Source organism: Arctopsyche grandis, chromosome 4 (assembly GCF_051622035.1).
Source record: "Arctopsyche grandis isolate Sample6627 chromosome 4, ASM5162203v2, whole genome shotgun sequence".
Taxonomy (NCBI): domain Eukaryota; kingdom Metazoa; phylum Arthropoda; class Insecta; order Trichoptera; family Hydropsychidae; genus Arctopsyche; species Arctopsyche grandis.
The window spans coordinates 26587655-26608232 of record NC_135358.1 but is presented as its reverse complement, the minus strand read 5'-3'; the positions used below and the strand labels follow the sequence as shown (position 1 = coordinate 26608232).

The following is a 20578-nucleotide window of genomic DNA, read 5'->3' as shown; positions in this document are numbered from 1 at the left end:
CAGTGAATTTTTTCGGCAAATATTGGAAGTTATGTACAGCTTCAAATTTAAAATTTTTCGACAAATAATTTTATTTAATATTATATTTTACGTCAGATTATACTTATTTTTTATTGAAAACCATTATAGGATACGAATGGTTTATCTCATTACTATAGTTTTATAAGAAGCTAAAGTTATAGTTTAATTAATTTTAAAAAATCGAATCGAATACATTTAAAATGAATTTCACAAAATATGATATCAAGAAATAAAATTATTTTTTCAGTCTTTATATACATTTATTGTACAAACATGTTCAAAAACAAATCATTCTATCATTAATAATTAAAATAATGACATTAATAACATGTTATTACCCAAAAAGCGTATAGATTTTAAAAACTAATACATAGTACATATATGTATGTATATTTACATGAATAAGAAAATGCCATGTATGCAAAAAAAGTTTTTTAAATTTTTTCAGAAAAATGTATTATCCAATACATAAAGAATATAAATATGATGATTTTACGTATTTGTGTTTACTTACATATATGCGATCAACATATACGAGTACAAATATATATAAGATGAATCAGTTTTATGTAATTCGAAACAATCGAAAGGAACGAGCATGGGTCATCAAAATTTAGTAACACGCTTGGGGCTGTTGATGATGCTGTAACGGTTGCTGATGATGCGGTTTTTGAGGACGCTGATGGTGCAAGAAATTAGTCATTTTAACAGCTTGCTCCATGGGGCTACGGCGACCGTTTATATTAATTGGCAACATCATTGTGCGAATACGTCTTTGAGCCGATTGGACACAGGAGAACAAACCGGTCAATTGAATTCCGACATCTTTATCGTTCGGGGTGACTTCTCCTGGGCCTGGAACTTTGATTAGAGTTCCAGTAATACGTTGTAGCTCTCTAATAGTCTGGCCATGTTTACCGACCAATCGTCCTACTTGACTAGCTGGAATCAAGAGTTCCACAGTGAAAGGAATATCATCTGAAGTGAATTGCTTCTCTTTCATCTTTTCAAAAATCAGATACTGGGCTTTCCATTGAGCTTCCGGCTTTCCGACTATAGTTAGCCTGCGTACTGAAGACTTGACCGATTTATCGTCATCCGGCTCCAAGTTGGAAATCTTCACAGAAGCTCCACTAGATCGAACCAAATCTCTAATATAAGTGCCATATGTTCCGATTATAGCTCCGGCTGCATTATTCGGCACATACATTGCTGTAGTTTCCACAAAGCTATTGTTCCTTTCTTGCCAGTGTGATTTTGAATTTTGATCAAAGTAAGGATAAGAATAAGATGGTGGCAATCCGTAATAGCAACCATGAGCACTAGTGTAAACCAAATTTTCAGGAATAGATGAAGCTTGCAAGTCCTTTAGATAAAACTGTCTCAACTTTTCAGTGATTAAAGCCTCGGCTCGTACCATATTTTCCAACTCTCCTTTAATCATTATAGTTCTTTCAAAGTTGAAGCTGTGGACGTCCAATACTGAAGACACTATTATGTTAGTCTCAGAATCTTTCATAATGCTTTTGAGACTTTTGCCTTCTTTTCCGATCAAACGTCCGACGAAATTATTATGTATGAGCATTTTTAGATGTATGACGCCTTTTTTAAGCCTGTCAGCTTCCTTCTGCATAATTTCAAGCAAAAGCTTACAAGCCGTGTTGCAATCTTTAGCGTTGCCTATTATGTTTATGTCTTTCTCTATGGTTCCTAAGTTTTCTTTGCGTCTCAGGTCGATTTGCGCATCGCTTCTGCGTACTATCTCTTTTATAGTGGATCCTTTATGACCTATGATGGATCCTATGAGATCGCTGGGTACGAGCATACGCAGAGGTAAATGGTTCTCCAAGGGTTTGAACCTTCGACGAGATACGACTTTGACACGAAATTGTGCCCCATCCATTTCTATCCCGTCCAGATCGTCTGCGGCCTTTTGAGCCTGCTCGTGCTTTTCGTACGTAATGTAGATCGTTTGGTACTGGCCATGAGGATTGGTCACCGCATCGCAGTTCAAAACTTTACCGAATGGGATCAACAGCGGTTTCAGATCGTTGTATCGCAGATGCAACGGCACTCCTCTCAGGGATATTTTTTTCGATAGCCTAATTTTTTCAGAGTTGTTCTCCGATGTCTGTTGAGTTGGTGAGTTGCTGCTGCTGCTGCTTTGGGAGACGACTGCCTCACTATCGGCCATGTTGTTATCGTTGACCATTTCGTTGTTGGACGGTGTGCTGAAACGAAATAAATAAATATGTAATTCAAACTGTTACGAATAATTTGCACGAGCATGCAAACTATTTTCGTCACATTCAACGAAATCGATGCCAATCCGGAAGTATTTTTAGACGCGAATGATCGTATCAATTTATATGTATTTACTAGAAAAAAATTTACGAGAACACGGACATTGTACTTAAAGTATTTTACAGCGTAATAAAATGTCCGGATATTGACTTATAATATTGTACAATAAATTTTTTCGCCTCTCAAAGAACAATGCTATATTTTATTTTCACATAAAAAATCCCATTATTTTCCAATCTTGAAAGGAACAAAACCAATGCGAAAATATTACATTTAAGTATGTGGCATTGTAGTGGGTATTTTCAAATCCAGTAATTCAATTCAGTTAACAAAATTAAATTAATTTTAAATTTTAATATTAGAGTGGTTCTAATTTCTTTCCTTCTTTATTTTTCAATATATGCAAAATAATATTATATTTTATTGTCTTTTGATATAGAACAGCCAATTTAGCCCAAATAGATCGGTGTCACAACAAAACTTATTACAACACGGTGTCCACAACAAAATGATTACGCGACATAATGTTCATAAGCAAAACAATCATAAGTTCAAAAACTATTTTTTAACAAAAAAATCGTACAAGAGTTAAATATAACGCGTGATGACAGATATCTATGTAAATACTCTAATCGAAATTTAATCATAAATAACAATATATTTGGGCTATTCGTACATTGTCGGGTAAACATTTTGTCTGTGAACATTTAGTCGTGTGATCTTTTTTTTCAAAATTATTTAGTCGCATAATTATTTTGTCGTTGACGCTATGTCATTAGACTTTTTTCGTGGACATTTCATCGTGGGATCAAATAGTCCATAGCAGATAAAATAAAACAAAGGGCTTTTCTTCAGTAGTAATGATCTTTCTCACCAGCTTGTGCTTACACTGCAAAATCATCCGAAGATTATCTGACAAACTTGTAAATAAATCGTTTAAATTAAAGATGATGCAATTGAATATATAGAAATACACAACACGGGACAAATAACCGGTACATTGCACATCAAAAAATTTTGTAGCAAAATTATAAAATTTTTGAAAAATTCTTCAGTGAGTCCAAAGTATCCAAAGAATGATATATTTCTAAATGTCATTTATAACGGAGGAAATTGCTGAGATTAATTAAAGCAATATTCCTCCTCACTTATCACAGCGATTTACTGCGACATCGGTCGTAATTGATTCCCATAATAATGTCGCGGGTTGGCCACATCTGACTTCCAAACGTTTATCTCGACTGAACGTAGACGTGGGGTATATTTATTCGACTGAAACAAAAGTAATAGGTTGGAAGCGAGTGAAATTAACCGGACGAAAATTTTAGCGTATCGAGTTAACCGGATTTCCCAAGTAGATATATTATACATATACATACATAATACATATATGCATGCATACATTAGCAAACGTACGTAGTGAGTTTCCCGCTTGCAATATGGCAAATTTAATATACTTTTTTTTGATGTGCACGTTTCACATTTCTATTTATAAATTTTAATAATGTTATCAAACAAGCGGAAGAAAGGAAATTACCGACGTCATCTTTCTCTTGCATTATACTGGAGACTTGTGTGGGCGTATTGAGAGTTATAATGCACTCGGGTTCCCCAGTTACGACGCGGTGCATTCATCATGCATTCAAGGGATGCATCCGTTAATCTATTTTAACGGTTGGTCTGTGCTGAAACTACATACATATACTATCCCGAATTAACGCTTTCATGTCTGCACAACCCGTATGACAATAGTCCGCTAAGCCCGAAATTTAGCCGGCAATTGAGAATGACGAACCGTTTTGTTGTTTGTTAAGTATGAATGAAGGCACGTGAATATATGTACATGCGTCATTCAGTTCAGTGGTAGAATTCTAGCCGATGTTCATAGAAAAGCGGATGCAATTACTATATGTATTATGTATGTATGTACATATATGTAAATAAGTGTTACGACATACAAAATATATAACATAATATATCGACGACAGTATTAGTCGTTAATTTCGTTTCTACATAGTTAAACTGTACTTAGTTTAAGAAAGTATTTTCTTTGTTGCATTCGGCATATGATTCTATATTTAAAATTAATAACCAATGTATTCAATTTGTTATATTGAAGACTTTTGATATGTCCAATAAGTTTTTGAGCTTTTTTACCTATTATGTAATGCTGTACATTAACATTAAAATAGGATATATAATAGATCAGTGGCTATTAAAATATATATAAGATGTAATGTGAACGTAATTTAGTAATAATAAAAAGCATTTAAAAATCAAAAATCTAAATTGAAATTTGCTATTATTTTCTCTCTCTCTTTTAAATGCCACAATTTATAATAATTATATTTTAATTTAAATCAACAAAAATAAGTTTTCAATATTTCAAATCTATTCGATGTCTCCAGTATTTGAAAAATATTAGTTAAAATAAAGTTAAAGTTATTTTAGAAAGACTTTTGAAAAATTGTAAAAATGTAAAATTGATTAAAAAAAATTAAACAAAATTTTCAAAAAAAAAGTAATTATAGCCAATAGAGCCATATAAAAACTTTAAAAGTTGTTGCTTATAAAAATATGTTTATCGAATCGTTATATTTTACTAATATCTCGGTTCATAAAGAATATTTGTATATATGTACATATATTTGAAAGAATATTTGTATATATGTATGTACAGCCAGCAGTATGAGTGATCAGAGGGTTCGATCCGCCATGCTGCTGGTTCGATTTGGGGATATTTGTGACTCCAAATCGATCATTGTTGAACGGTTCCTCAAAATTGGCAAAAAATCATCTTTCCTGCTGTCACAAATCTTCTGTATTTATTGTGTGTATAATTTGTAAAAATTATGTACAAAATCTAAATCCATAGATGTCTCAATGGATTAATTCTGTTATTAATTAAATTAATTAATTGTTATTTTCGTGTTCTTCAGCTTCTGGAAATACAGTGATTTATGTAATAATAAAATGCCGCATTCTTTGTAAATACTTGTCCGGGAAGGCGCATTGGGGTCTTCTTGTCAAGCCTTTCTGGTATATATCTATGTAAAAATAAAATATGGGCATTGTATGTATATGCAGTTTGGTAATACATGAAAAACAAACAGACGGAAATTCAATTTTATGCATATATTATACATATGTACATATATAGATGTATAACGAAAGCAATTTTCGATCCTCTCAAGATGTAAACTAACAATAAAACGCAAAAGCCCGAAACGATGGTGCCAGGATGGAAATAAACTGGTGCAAAGGATGCACATCGACGTTACAACGCATCATTAAGTGAACTAAAAATAGACAAGAATACCCGGGTGCATTTTCTCTAGTATGACGTCACCGACTACCGTTTCCCTATAATGATATTTTTATTATGAAATCATATTTAAAATCGAGTTAAATATTCATAGCCCTACGGGACAACGGGGCGAGGGTGCCTTTCAGCTGAAAATCTGAGATTACTTGAGCGTTTCGGTTCCGTTTCGTTTTGTCAGTGGAATATTGGTTCATTCAAATGCAAGTGTCGCACAGAACGTTTATACAAGTCGAAGGATTTCCCCGTAGAAGACGTTCTACCATATTATCTTCTAGTTTTGAAGCTGCCACTCTGAGAACGCTCATCGTACGTGTCGACCCTCGAAGGGATTGTCCTTTTATATTGGATGTTGGAAAATATATTTAGATCGGTGTCTACACTAAACTATTTTCGATGAAAATTCAATGTAAAATCTGTGAAAAGAGTTCTGCGATATAAAAGTAGCTTAGAAAAGTATTGATTATATCGGTGTACGTTTATCACTATTTTTGGCACATAAACACTGTTAAAATTTAATAGAAATGCTGGCAAACACTGAACGTAATATAAATCTATTCATTATTAAATCTCGGAATCTCTGCGAATAAAATTTTATTTTAATGTTTGAAATTAAATTTGATATCTAATATAATATGAAAAATATATCATACAGTGTTTCATTCGAATGTGGGTTTTGAAAGTTCTGTTTTATTCAGTGTCAGACACGTTTGGGAGAGCTGACAAGACACGATTCAACGTTTATTTGACATGATCAGTAAGCCCCTGTGATTTCGTTATAATGATAATATGCAAACTTGACTTGACGATATTACATTTCATCACAGAGATTCAAACGATTCACAAAGAAAACCGCCGTGAAAGTTCAACACGCCTTCCAACAAACAGACCCCTTTATAATAAAACCCCCACTTTCCAAATCGTGCAAACTCGAGAACATTCGCTCGATACAAACTGCTTAAGGAGTTTACTTAGGACTGCCGCTTTCACTATTGAAATATCATATAATTGGGTTATTTCATATAATAATAGCAGTTTGAATAGTCGGACAAACAAACATGGAGTGCGGAAGAGCGGGGCAAAACGAAGCTGAGTTTTAAAAAAATCGTGTAGGCGAACTAAAATACAGAGATGGATTTTCCTAAGGGAAAATAAATCGTATCACATTTAGGTGTTTAATGTTTATCGTACGAGCGTATTCTGTGCTCGTTTTTTTAACTTTTCAAAGGCTGAAAGCTCTTAGATCTGTTCCGACACGCATTTATACGTATTTGCTAGTATGGAAATTTTTATATAAATCAAAAATAAAAATACAAATAAGAAACGCAGGTATATATAATTTTTATAAATAGTTTTCTTATGAAAAGCTATTCTTCTTTTTGAAGACAGGCAAACGTTAAAACGAAATATTTACAACCAGAAATATTACAACTTTTAATAACGTAAAGAACTTCTTTTGACTTTTCATTATTGATTTTTTTAGGTTTTTTACTTAAATATCATTTAAAATCATATAAATAACGTTTTTTGAGGGCTTAAGAAAGCTTTTTGAAAGCCTCAAGCAGCGTTATCTTTATTGTATTGGTCAGAGATTGGCGGCCAGGATTCTTTTATGCATAAAAAATAATTCACTATTGTCAATTTCTATTTTCAATCGTTTTTTGCTATGTAAGACAATGGTATAGTGAACTATTTTTTGTGCTGAAGGAATCTTGACCAAAGATCTCTGGTATTGATATATCTTCGGTATACTAGCAGAAAAAAATTGATGTTTTGAATTTGTTGAGAATTTACTATCAAGTTTAAATTTTTTCAATGTCAAAAAATGTGTAATGATTTAGATCACGAAATACAAAACATAAAACTTTTTGATTTTAGAAAATATCGATTTTTTCAAACAAATATTTTTGACTTAAAGCTTTCTGCCAATATACCCACAATATGTACCTATCATATTTGATTTGTTAACGATTAAGTCTTGATTACATAGCATATGTTAAATATACATAAATATTTTCCAAATATCTATTTAGATTACTATAGTAAATTACATTCTGTAAAATTTGATTTTATAATTACAATGTGTTTTCATCCGTACTGACTTTGTATTGCGGATGTACATATGTACGTACGTGTGTATAAAATATCGTTTTAAATATGTAATATGGATGAAGTTGATTATATACGTATGTATGGGTATATATCGAGATCCCATTTCATTTTCGACCATCCAAAACGTGTAATCGCTTCGTTTCGGCGATGTTTCACGGTAACCGTGTTTATTTGAGTAATTGAATTGGTAAATCGGCGAGCGAACGTTTCAATACATTTGACATGCGGTTAACCCGGGCGCGTTCGATATCCAACTTGGTCAACCGTTAGAAAGCCGACCGGTTCGAATTTGAAAATTTCATTCGATGACAATGTAATTTCGCAATTACGTAGGAGAGCGCGTCATATGAGGTGTTTATCATTTTTCGGACGGTGTAAATTAAGGGAAGTTTTGCGGCCGCGCCGAATTGTTCCATTTCGGGACTTTTCCTAATAGGTTTTATTTTATTTATCCTGTTAAAAAACTTACGCTCGGTACTCGAAGGAAAGGATATATTAAAAAAGTTGAACGTCGTTAACATTTTGCTACGAAGGACTCCGTTGAAATTGCTTCCGTACCGCCAACACTCTCCTTACTCCGTATGAAGAGCTTTGTCCAAATGTTAATTTTTTTTAGACTTCCGTGTTTGTATTAAAAAAAATTCAGCAGTATGAAAATGTAATTATACCTAAACTAGCTGTATTACCCGGCTTCGCTCAGTGTTTATAATATAAACCGCTTAAACATGACTAAGCTAATTTAATTAAAAAAAAAAAAAAAATTAAAAAATTTAAAAAAAAAATAAAAAAAAAATTAAAAAAAAATAAAAAAAAAATCAAAAAAAAAAATAAAAAAAAAATCAAAAAAAAAATTTAAAAAAATAAAAAAAAAAATCAAATTTTTTTTTTTGCCTTCTAGGGCTTCGCCCTCGGCACCCCCCTGAGCCTTTGCCTTCTAGGGCTTCGCCCCTCCACGCCCCATGAGCAATTGCCGTTTAGGGCTTCGCCCCCATGATCAGTTGCCTTTTAGGGCTTCGCCCCTCCGCGCCCCCATGATTCAAAGCCGTCTAGGGCTTCGCCCCCCTTAGTTAATGCCTTTTAGGGCTTCGCCCCCGCGCCCCCAAGATTAATTGCCGTTTCGGGCTTCGCCCCCCTTAGTTAATGCCTTTTAGGGCTTCGCCCCTCCGCACCCCCATGATTAAATGCCGTCTAGGGCTTCGCCCCCCCTAGTTAATGCCTTTTAGGGCTTCGCCCCCCGCGCCCCCAAGATTAATTGCCGTTTAGGGCTTCGCCCCCCTTAGTTAATGCCTTTTAGGGCTTCGCCCCTCCGCGCCCCCATGATTAAATGCCGTCTAAGGCTTCGCCCCCATGATCAGTTGCCTTTTAGGGCTTCGCCCCTCCGCGCCCCCATGATTAATTGCCGTCTAGGGCTTCGCCCCCCTTAGTTAATGCCTATTAGGGCTTGCGCCCCATGAGGCTGGGCCCCCCGGGCCCCCTTCGGGGCCCCACGGGGCTGCGCCCCTTGTGGCGCCCCCTTTTGAGCCCCATGGGGCTGCGCCCCATGAGGCTGGGCCCCCCGGGCCCCCATTCGGGGCCCCACGGGGCTGCGCCCCTTGTGGCGCCCCCTTTTGAGCCCCATGGGGCTGCGCCCCATGAGGCTGGGCCCCCCGGGCCCCCTTCGGGGCCCCACGGGGCTGGGCCCCCCCGGGGCCCCACGGGGCTGCGCCCCTCGTGGCGCCCCCTTTTGAGCCCCATGGGGCTGCGCCCCATGAGGCTGGGCCCCCCCGGGGCCTCACGGGGCTGCGCCCCTCGTGGCGCCCCCTTTTGAGCCCCATGGGGCTGCGCCCCATGAGGCTGGGCCCCCCGGGCCCCCTTCGGGGCCCCACGGGGCTGCGCCCCTTGTGGCGCCCCCTTTTGAGCCCCATGGGGCTGCGCCCCATGAGGCTGGGGCCCCACGGGGCTGCGCCCCTTGTGGCGCCCCTGGCGGGACCCCATGAAGCTACTCGCCTTGCGCCCCCGCGGGGGTGAATCCATTGAATCGAAAAAAACAAATCGGCGCCCATGGATCGAAAAAAAAAAAAAAATCGAATCACGTGTTCGATGACGTCACCGATCTACGGACGACGACGATGACCAAGGATACATACAAAGTCTCTTTCCAAATTATAGATTAGATAATATACTTTAATCATTTTAAGAAGACTTCCAAATGACGATAATTTGAGCATCGCATCATTAAATGTCTACTATTGTACAAACATTCAACATACAGATGTACATATAAGTTACGTCGTAAATATATAAATAATGTTCTAGTATGAACACTTAAAATGTTTTAAATAAGTGGTAATCGTAAGCTATTTTTTTAATTATTTAAGATATTATCAAAATTTAAAATATTCAAAATGGTATAAAATTTAAAATTTTATAAAACAAAATCATATTATTTATTTATTTAAAGTTTAGACCATTGTAGAATTACAGAAATTTCTGAAGCGCCATAGTGGTCAAAAATATAACAGAAAAGAATTATATAGCCAGCAATATGACTCGGTGGTTGCGTTTATGTTTAGCACCGAAAGGCTACCGGGTTTGATCCCGTGCTAATCTTTAATGCTGCTGGCCAGGCATGGATATTTGTGACTCCAAGTCAATCGTTTCCTATCAGAGTTTGCCAATTTATCTGATTTCATTGTTGAAACGGTTCCTCCATATAATTGGTAAAAACCATCTTACCCGCTACGTCACAAGTATCTGAATTTGATTTCTATACAAAATGTAAAAATTTATGTACAAGTCTAAATCCATAGATGTTTCTATGGATGAATGAATTCATTAATTAATTGGTCATTTGGTGTTCTGCAGCCACTTAAAATACAGTGATTTATGTAATAAAAGATGCTGCAATGTTTGTAATTAATTGTCTAGGAAGGCACATTGGGGCTTAACTTTTGGGCCTTCCTGGTATATATCTATATAAAAATAAAATGTGATATTTGGGAAAACCAATTATTTTCTACTATGTATTCACACTCTTTTTTTGGCTTATATATCAAAAGATAATTTTTTCGTGAGTAAGAAAGGTCTACTAGACCAGTTTTATTTAATATTTAAAATTAAATCATCTTTTTTATGATTATTTTTTAAATCAATTAATTACAAAAAATCATACAATTTATTATTTAATAAAATTTTATGGAATATTTCTATTTTTTACGGAAAAAATTTCATTTAAATTTCATGTTACTTTTATTTTTTTTTGTTTTATATTATATTCAAGCATTTAAACTGAATCGTGAAATCGTAAGATCTTAAACAGTAAATTTTAAAATAAAAAAATAATCTATTATATTATATTGCGTAAAATAATTATAATATATTTACTTTAAAATAAGAACTATGTATAGTGACAACATTTTAATTTCATGGAAATTATTTATTAATTAAATACGGTTTCTGAATTTCGTTAACTGAACTAATGAAGAAACGTTGAAAAGTTATTTGAATTAAATTAAAAAAAAAAGAGAGAAAACACAAACCCGTTGAATTTTCCCGTCACGGGGTCCGTTCGTCAAAAGGAACTATAAAATGTTTCCAGTTATCTGCGAACTTAACGACAGGTTTTCTTCCTTCGTCAAAGAGGAGGCACCTGCACCAGTTTTCCTTTCCGACCGGAAGCTCTTTCCAGATCTCGCACAAAAGGTTCACTTTCTTTCCTCACTCCTGTCTTGATCTGTGTTGCTGCGTCTTTTTTTCCTATTTTACTCCTTTGTCTAGTTTTCGACGCGCACCATCACATCGCACATCTGAAAAACGGAAATGATAGACACAAATAAGATGAAAAAAAAGCTATCACTCGATTTACTCAACCATAGAAAATCATCGTCAACCTAAATCAAATATGAATATATTAAACGGTCTTTGTTTATTAATTTACACTCAAACTTTTAAGTATTCTATAAGTATGAATATACTATTAGGAAATTTATAATTTCAGGGTCAATTTTTTTTATCTACAGTATGTAAATTTTATAAAGTGTAAGTCAAATAATAAAAAAGTAAAAGTTAGCCATACAAAAAAAGCAGTTAGAGATAACTCGCTATGAAGATTCCCTCGGCTCCATAAAACACAAAGAAATTTCGGCACTGAGGAAAAATCTGGATTTTTTACGACATAAGATTCATTGTCTAGCAATTTTATTATTCCACATAAGGAACTAGTATCGATATTCTTCAAAGACACTATGATAAAGTGATGAATTATTGCATGTCATATATAAAAGTTCTTAGTCGTATCGTGTAAAATATGCCATGTTGATACTTTCCGTTGAGTTTTGCGTGAAAATCTATTAGACTTCGAGTACGTCGAAAGGGTTATTCGGAAATTTTTGGCGTACAAGAGAACTCTCTTACACACTTTTAACCCTTTTTTGTCATTTCCAATTAAACGAAATGGCCACGCACGTGTCGCGGGAAAAAAAAGCGACACGAAAAGTGCGAAAGCATACATAAGGCACACACACTTTTCGGTTTCGTTTATAATTGAACGTTGTAAAACTTACCAGTGCCAAATTCTAAATGACATTCGCTGAATTATCAAATTAAAATTCTGCAAAATTAACTATTCATGTATTTTTATTACAAATATTTTCAACTTTTCTAAAGCAAAAGTTTTTTTGATGATTTTCAATTCTGTTTATAGCTGATGAAGAGATATCCAGATTCCACTGCCCTTATTTTTTTCATATATAACCTACATTTTCTCGATATCTAATCATTAGCTGTAAGCGGTTTTGACAATAATCGGAAAAACTTTTCAGGTATTTGCTAGAAATCGAACGCATATTCTCTAATTAGTCAAATAGTTATTTTACCAATAAGCTATTACAGATTTTTGATTATTGATCAAATATTTTAATGATAAAGCCGGTGATTATTACTCATTTTCGAATAAACTATAAATAGATCATTAATAATATGCAGATAATTCAAAATGGAAACAAATGATACACATAAATTAGATAGTAAAATGCAATCTTGATAATAAACCGATAAATATAATCGCTTATGGCGAATATAAAAAAATGTCACTGATGGAATAAAAATGCACATACTTCATATATCAACCTTATCAGAAGTGTTAAAATATTTGGATATATGTATGTACAAATATGTATGTATGTATCTAATTCATACTACATGCAATAGCATTATATTAATACAGCGATTTAAGTATAAAAAAGGTTTTCTATCTTTTTATACAAAATATTATTATTAAATATCAGTAACTGAAATATAACCTGAACTTTTAATAACCTACGGTTAAAAGTGAATTTAAAATAAGAAAACAACTTTTTTTTTTTTAAATTGAAATTACATTTCATATATCACATGATATTTCAATGATTTTTGATTTGCAAAATTATTCTATTTATACCAGCTTACATACATATGTATATGGATTTGCTTAAGCCATGCATGATGTTAATTCATTTTTGTTTGGGAGATATATGGATATACATATAAATATGTTCGTTGCTATGGACAAATAATATTGAACACAAAAGTCCATTATCGACTAATGAAATTGTGATCGAAAATTTCCCTCAAATATGTATGAATGTACATACAATTTATATATGGACATATGTATTAATGATCATCATTTTTTGAAATCTTCATGACAAACCGTTGAAAAAATATACCGTTACATTTTTATGTTATAACTTTCATCTATTAGATATACGATCCGTTATATTTGAAAATGACATATGTAAGTCCACTTTTATTAATTTCCCAAAACATTAAATATAATGTTTCACATTTAACAATATTTAAAAATACTGGTGGCCTGCAATACGTTCATTCTTAAGATTTAGGATATATCGAATTAAAAGTAATAACAGTTTGTGAATCAAGTCAAACAGAAATAGTGTTTTTGGCACTAAAAATTCGACTTCCACCACCATCAAATGTAACGCTCATTTGTATGTTAAATCCAAATCTGTGTGAAACTTTTAAAATCATAGCTATATAAATAAAAGCGATACAATGTAATAATCGATGAAATTTCCTCCTGAACGAATGTAATTAATTAACGAGGTTTACAAGTTAGTATAACGATATGGTAATTTTTATTTTATTTTATTTATTTTTAATTTATCCCAGGAAGGCTTCATAGGTAACCCCAATGCACCTCCCTTGCCAGAAACATTATTCATTTGATACAAGTATTGTTATACAAAGTAAATACATATCAATTAACATCCATAGAGACATCTATGTTCAAATTTGTAAATTTGCAGCATTTTTTAAACAATTCGGCGAAATTCAGTAAATACATATCAATTAATATCCACAGACACATTTTGGTTTAATTTTTAAATTTGCAGCATTTTATACAATTCAGCGAAATCCGAGATTGTTGAAAACTTGAAATTTGAAAGAAAATGGGTAATGTTGCCAATTTGTCGGAAGCGTTTCAATGAAAAACAGATAAATTGGCAAAATTTTCTGTGAATTCCCCATAATATAAGTAGTATATGTATATGTAGAATATCTTTTCCAAATAGAGGAGTTTCCAAATTTTAAAATTCGCTGTTTTTAATGTTTGTACATATGTACATACATAAATTTGTAGATTATAATTTTGTCACAAATCCAAGGTCTGGCCAGCAAAAACCAGTGGAATTTAAAACCGTGATCACTTTGTTCAAATCATTATATGCTAATCGGGTCCGAAGGAAAACTTTCCTATTTGTTCCGACATTACATCGTCATCATCATCGCCCAGCCTTGCAAATATTCCATCGATGACTTCAAATATCGTACTCCGTAGCCCTTTTACTATCACTTATTTTTATAAGGCTCTTCTACATGGGTTTACGTGACGAGACAGTATGTTAAACGACAGAAAACACAAATATCGGAAGGCAAAGATCAAAAATCGAAAGATCTTAAGTCGAAAGATCAAAAAAAGGGTGCATGGTAAACGTTACATACTCACGTGCATACTCACTTAATTTGTGCGAGCGGGGTACAACAGGAACAAGAGGAACAGACTTTTCCTCCCGTATTCTGCGCGCGCACATTAATACGGGAGGAAAAGCATGTTCCTCTTGTTTCTGTTGTATCCTGCTCGCGTAAATTAAGTGAGTATGTACCGTTTAACATGCACCCTTTTTTATCTTTCGACTTAAGATCTTTCGATTTTCGATCTTTGCCTTCCCATATTTGCGTTTTCTGTAATTTAACATTCTGGCTCGTCACGGAGACCGTAAATAGACATACCCAAATTAATTTCAACTTTTTCTTCTCTTAAAATTTCAATTTAAATTTTTTCTTCATTTAAAATACATATTTATGTATATAGGATATGTATAAAAAAGACAAAAAAATAAAAAGTTATTTTACTACTGTCATATATTAAACACATACAGTGAATTCGAAGACTTAAATTGTCAACGTTCAAAGAGGTCACCAACATTGCTTTCGCAAGCTTAATTTTAAACCACCCCCATCCCGCTCAGATTTACGTCCCCCATTAAGCCACACGAATACGTTGCAATCAATGGCGTATCGTACGACCACAAATTTCGTATCACTTCTTTTTCTTTCGCCGTATCAATAGGATCTTCTCGTAACAGACATGGAGTCTGCTGAGGTCGAGCCGAGCCGTCTGCGAGGGCCCCGTCGAGGCGTCGCCGCAGCCACCCGAGGGGGTGCTGCGCCCCCATACTCCCGGAGCACCCCCCTAATACCCCCACCCCGGTCGAGGGCTGCGCCGAACGTGGATTAGTTCGTCTTTGTCCGCCGCGCCATGGACACACCGGGGGCGGGACCGATCGCTACTTCAAAACTTTTCCAACATGAAAATGAAAATGCTTTTCCGAAATTTCCCGCGCCTCCGCAAAATGCATCGCCGAATCAAACCGTCGGTATATTACATAGACGCTTTCGTTTAATCGACGTATCATTGTGAATACACTTCATAAACAAACTTTAGTGAGTGCTTATTATAGGTATATACATATGTAGGTACTTGTTTGCGTTCTGAATTTGAATCTGTGTGATTTTCAAACAAATTAACCCTGTTGTGTAAGTTCGATATCGATTCTAGAGTTGGACAGTGACCGTTTTATTTATTGTGACAGGTATGTATTGAATTGGATTTTATTTGTCATAATCTTCTTAGATATAAAACTATACATTTTCATTTTTGTGCAACTATCTTCGATTCGATATGTTTTATTAATTTTTATATATTATATATTTCATATTTCCGAACAAAAAAATAATAAATATATTTAATTACATATAAGATATTTTTTAAATATGTTGAAATTTTCATTGCACTGGATCAAAGTTTTAAATTTTGATTAAATATACTTTCATATGTTTCAATTTATGCTATTGTTTCTAGTAAACAGCAGAATGTGTTAATTTCTAGTAATAAAGTGTTTGCAATATTATTTTAAACTTAATCATTTTTGTTTCGTTTTAATAGTACAAATACTATTAAAGCCATTTATAATTAATTAAGCTTTCTAAAACTTAGATTGATTCTACATTTTGACCGAATGTAATTTTTATTACGTATAATTTGTACAGGCATGTTATTATGTATGTACATACATTTACCATTCTATGTATTATAATATCATTGGACGCGTCATATCGTATTTAGCATTAATTATTGCAACAATAATACTATTTAAAGAATACATATGTATGTATGTATATATGTATATATAGCCGTGGCTATGAAATTTGAGTCGCTTCCCGAATTTCCAAGATTTTTTTCCGCACAGCTGGGAAAGTGTTTTGCCGTCGGAAAATGGAGACGACGGTCATAATAATTCGTACGAATTTATGTGAAGTGTTAAATTTTCGTCATGAAGTCGACTCCACCTTACGATGATACTAAAAAGAATGTATCACGCGCAGAACGATAAATATAAAAAATGTTTATAACCGCTGTTTCGCATCGTCGATATATTTGGCGACATGTATGCAAAATGGCCCTAGGCGATAGTATAAAAAAAATGGCATTTTATTTTTTCTTGTAAAAACTTACAAGTAGTACATCAATTCCGGAATATTATAAACCGATATGTGGGGAAAATTGCGATTTTAAATTGTCATTGGTTAAAAGTAAACATATGCAGATAGAATGATATATGATTTGAATTTATGTATTACGACATCAAATAAAATATTTGTCTTATATTCACATGTACTATTTCGAACGAAAAAAGTAAATCACATTCTGATTCATAACTTTTGCGACGACGTTGTTGTATATAAATCACACAGCAATAACACAATAATGTATCATCATCAGAAATATGAGTCAGATTTGATAATTTTGCACATTGCAAAGTTCAAATATGACAAAGAAGTATTATATATACGAATCTATGTGATTTTTTTTATTTAATTAATAATGGTGAAATATTAAAAATGTCATTCAAAATGTGAGAATTTCATTAAAAATTGTAAGATTATGCACGCGTAATTTATTGGATTTTTTGACTTTTTATCACAAAAAAATTGATGATTTGATGTATGTAACTTTATATGCGATAAAAATTGTAAATTTATTTGAAAATATTGATTGATTTACCTAATACTAACGTCGATTTTATTGTCACAAGATCACTATCACTGATGACTTACACACGCGTGCAATAATGAATGCGACCGAAACGTCACTGTCCGGCAAATTTCAAATGCACTATAAACGACCAATCAATGCACTGTCGCAAAAAAGTGGTACAAGCAATGCGTTTTTAACCCGCTTAATGTCTGTCACATCCGTAAATTATATTGCAATTATTTAATAAAATTTTAAGCGTGCCCATTGAGCAGTCAAATTTACCATCGAAATTCAATTAAATAATTCATCCATTAAAGCGGGCATCGGAAATAAAAATAATAAAGGAATACACCCTGTGAAAATTCAATTTGGAAATGTGTCGTTTGAAATACAAATTTCATACTCGAATAAGCCCTCCAATGCCGCATTTTCACTCCGACGAATTATTCCTTTTTCAACGTCAATTTTAAAAGGTTAGAATTCGATGAACCACCTCGATGTTTAATCGATACATGTAAAATTTAGACACGCTGCACGCGTTCTATGAAATATACGTACATTTCCAAGACAAAAATAATTTCATCAAAATATACAATTAACATTATTATAATGAACGCATTTAAATTATTTACACGTAAGCAGGGATGAAGCAAGTTGACAAAACCGAGCGTTTCACGCAGACGGCAGGCAGTCGTTTGAAACATGTGTTTTCGTACCAAACAACAACAATAATAATAAAATTGAATAAGGTGAGCCGGATTAAACACGAAACACGTACGTATAAATACAACGCGAAACGAAATTGAATTTTGTAAAGACGTTGTAATTTTAATTTTGGAGAGAAAGCACGAGAGTACCTAGACAATGCTTCTACTGAGAAGAATTTTATCTGCTTGTGAATTCAGAATTCACAAAGCAAAGCGATAACAAATGAAAAATGTTAACTTTTGCATGCGAGATTGCATTTAAAAAGTACATTTGACATTTTTAAACCGAAATTTACGGTATGATTCCGACTCAGATATCGTTAAAATAAACAAGTCGTACGAAGATTATAGTTCCAGTTAACGTCATTGGCTAATTTATATGCGATTGAGATATAAAATAGTAGTCACTTCAAAATATAACATTCTTTACTTTTTAAAACTATTTTTTCACGATGTAATTATTTATTACACGCGTATACATACATACATACGTACGCATATGTAAAAAAAATCGCGATCGTAAAATGTTAAGGTTACTGTATTTTATATAATCAAATGCATATTAATTATTATGCATACATATATGCACATTACAAATAAGCGTATGTAATATTGTTATCCGAATAAAAAATATTAAAATAGGAACAAAATATTTATTATTTAATAATTTTGTTTTAAAATACCAATATTATAATTTAAAATCAAACGGGCAAAAATTTACGACTTGTCAATCGTCAGTTTTGTAGTAAATCATAGTTTTGCTGACGTACACGCTTATTATTATTCATTGGTGTTGTAGCCGATGAAATATCATCGCATGGGTGCTGCCATATTAAGTTATTAAATAAAAAAAATTAAAAGAAATGTGTCGGTCCTGTTTTCGATCCGCACGCGGTTGATTTTTTTTCAAATACCTTTTAAATATATTTAATTTAATATTTATATTTAATTGTTTAATATGAAAAAAAATGGTAAAAACTACCTACCTACCTACATATAAACAATATAAAACACAAATAGAAAAATTAATTAATTAAATAAATTTTCAATAAATGGCGCTAAATGCTCAGAGACTTGCCTAGAGGAAACATTGGTAACGAACAAAACATATAGAAGTTTTTTTCTTTCGTTATTATTTATTTAAATTGGCACACATATTAAAATTAATAAATAAGAATGAAAATGAAGGTGAAGAAGCAAATCAACCACAGATTTGTTTCTTCACCTTTGCTCTAAAAGTACTGAAAGAGTCAGCAAAAGCACGTTGGGGCAATCATCTACACCATCTTATATATGTACGTGCATATTGTACGTGCGATTGCACTATTAAATGATGTGTTGTTATGACAAATTGGTGGATGACAAGTATAAACGTGACGAAATCTTACGATGCTTTATAGTATGAATAGAAGTTGCCTTTCACGTGCAGTGCTGTGCTGAGCTATGCAAGTGCAGTGCTGGATAGTATAAGCTAACCTTAACATCATATATGTATACATATAAAAGCTTCATTCTGTGTGTCTGTGTATCTGCGATAACGCTCGCCGTATAATATAGTCGTTACGTCACGGCTTAAACACTGCCAACAAAATGTACAAATATAATATTTTGGACGTTTTGGACGAGTGCGAGGAAAAATCGGCTACATGTGTACATATGTATACTATATAAAAAAGTTTCTCGCGTCGTATTGTCGATTCAATTTTGAGCCAATATGTCGTTTCCGAAAATATTTATATGCATATGGTAGTACTTTCGATAGTATGGGTACACTCGCCACTATGACGTCACGTCACGCATGAATATTTCCACTGTGGCTAAAGAAAACCGGTTCTGCTTGATACACTTTGGGGACATGTACAGTAGAATATGAATAGATCGTGTGGGTTGCTGCTGTTTCGTATACGCCACTTACATATTGTGGAATATATACATATATAAATGTGTCCATATATAATATAATGTACTACTGTTTACATGTTGTTGCCTGTTTGAGGTGTACTGGTATAAACGAACCTATAGTTCTGTACATGGAAAGTATTATATCTATAATATAAACAAAATTTGAATTGATTAAGTGCGGAATCATATTACTACACAATGAATAAAACGTCTCAAGTAAAATATTTCGATGGCGTTATTTGGAATGTAATACATATGTACATATGTATGTATGTATGTTAGAAAACGAGAAATACAGGTATCAAATTCTTATACAAAATATTCAACATATTCCGTCTTTGTCATTTGAAATATACTATTCATATACACGTGTCAATGTTCTATTAGAAGAAATATTTCAAAATATGAATGCAAATAATTTAACTTATGTAACTTTTTATTTGTGAAGCTCAAAACATTATTAAAATGTCATAAGCTGTAATGATACTTTCACTTATTGTTTAATAGGCTTTTAACCAATTTGTACTATGCTTATTTCGTCCTCGCATTTGAGCGCGTATCTATTGTATGGAAACACGCAAACCGAACACGCATTTACACGCCGTTTGTACTGAAGTTCGTTACGGATATAAA

General features: G+C 33.5%; 1 protein-coding gene across 1 annotated transcript; it reads right to left on the bottom strand.

The window, feature by feature from the left end:
• Window positions 1–265: 265 nt before the first annotated feature.
• Window positions 266–17453, bottom strand: LOC143910574 (insulin-like growth factor 2 mRNA-binding protein 3). The gene is made up of 3 exons (XM_077429104.1): window positions 17364–17453; window positions 11278–11544; window positions 266–2252 (listed from the first exon to the last, which is right to left on the bottom strand). Exon 3 carries the CDS (start codon window positions 2231–2233, stop codon window positions 635–637), a length of 1599 nt encoding a protein of 532 aa, XP_077285230.1. The 5' UTR covers window positions 2234–2252; window positions 11278–11544; window positions 17364–17453; the 3' UTR covers window positions 266–634.
• Window positions 17454–20578: the final 3125 nt, after the last annotated feature.

Coding starts and splice junctions, on each gene's coding strand:
- LOC143910574 (XM_077429104.1), bottom strand. CDS start 2,233: ATGGTCAACGATAACAACATGGCCGATAGTGAGGCAGTCGTCTCCCAA.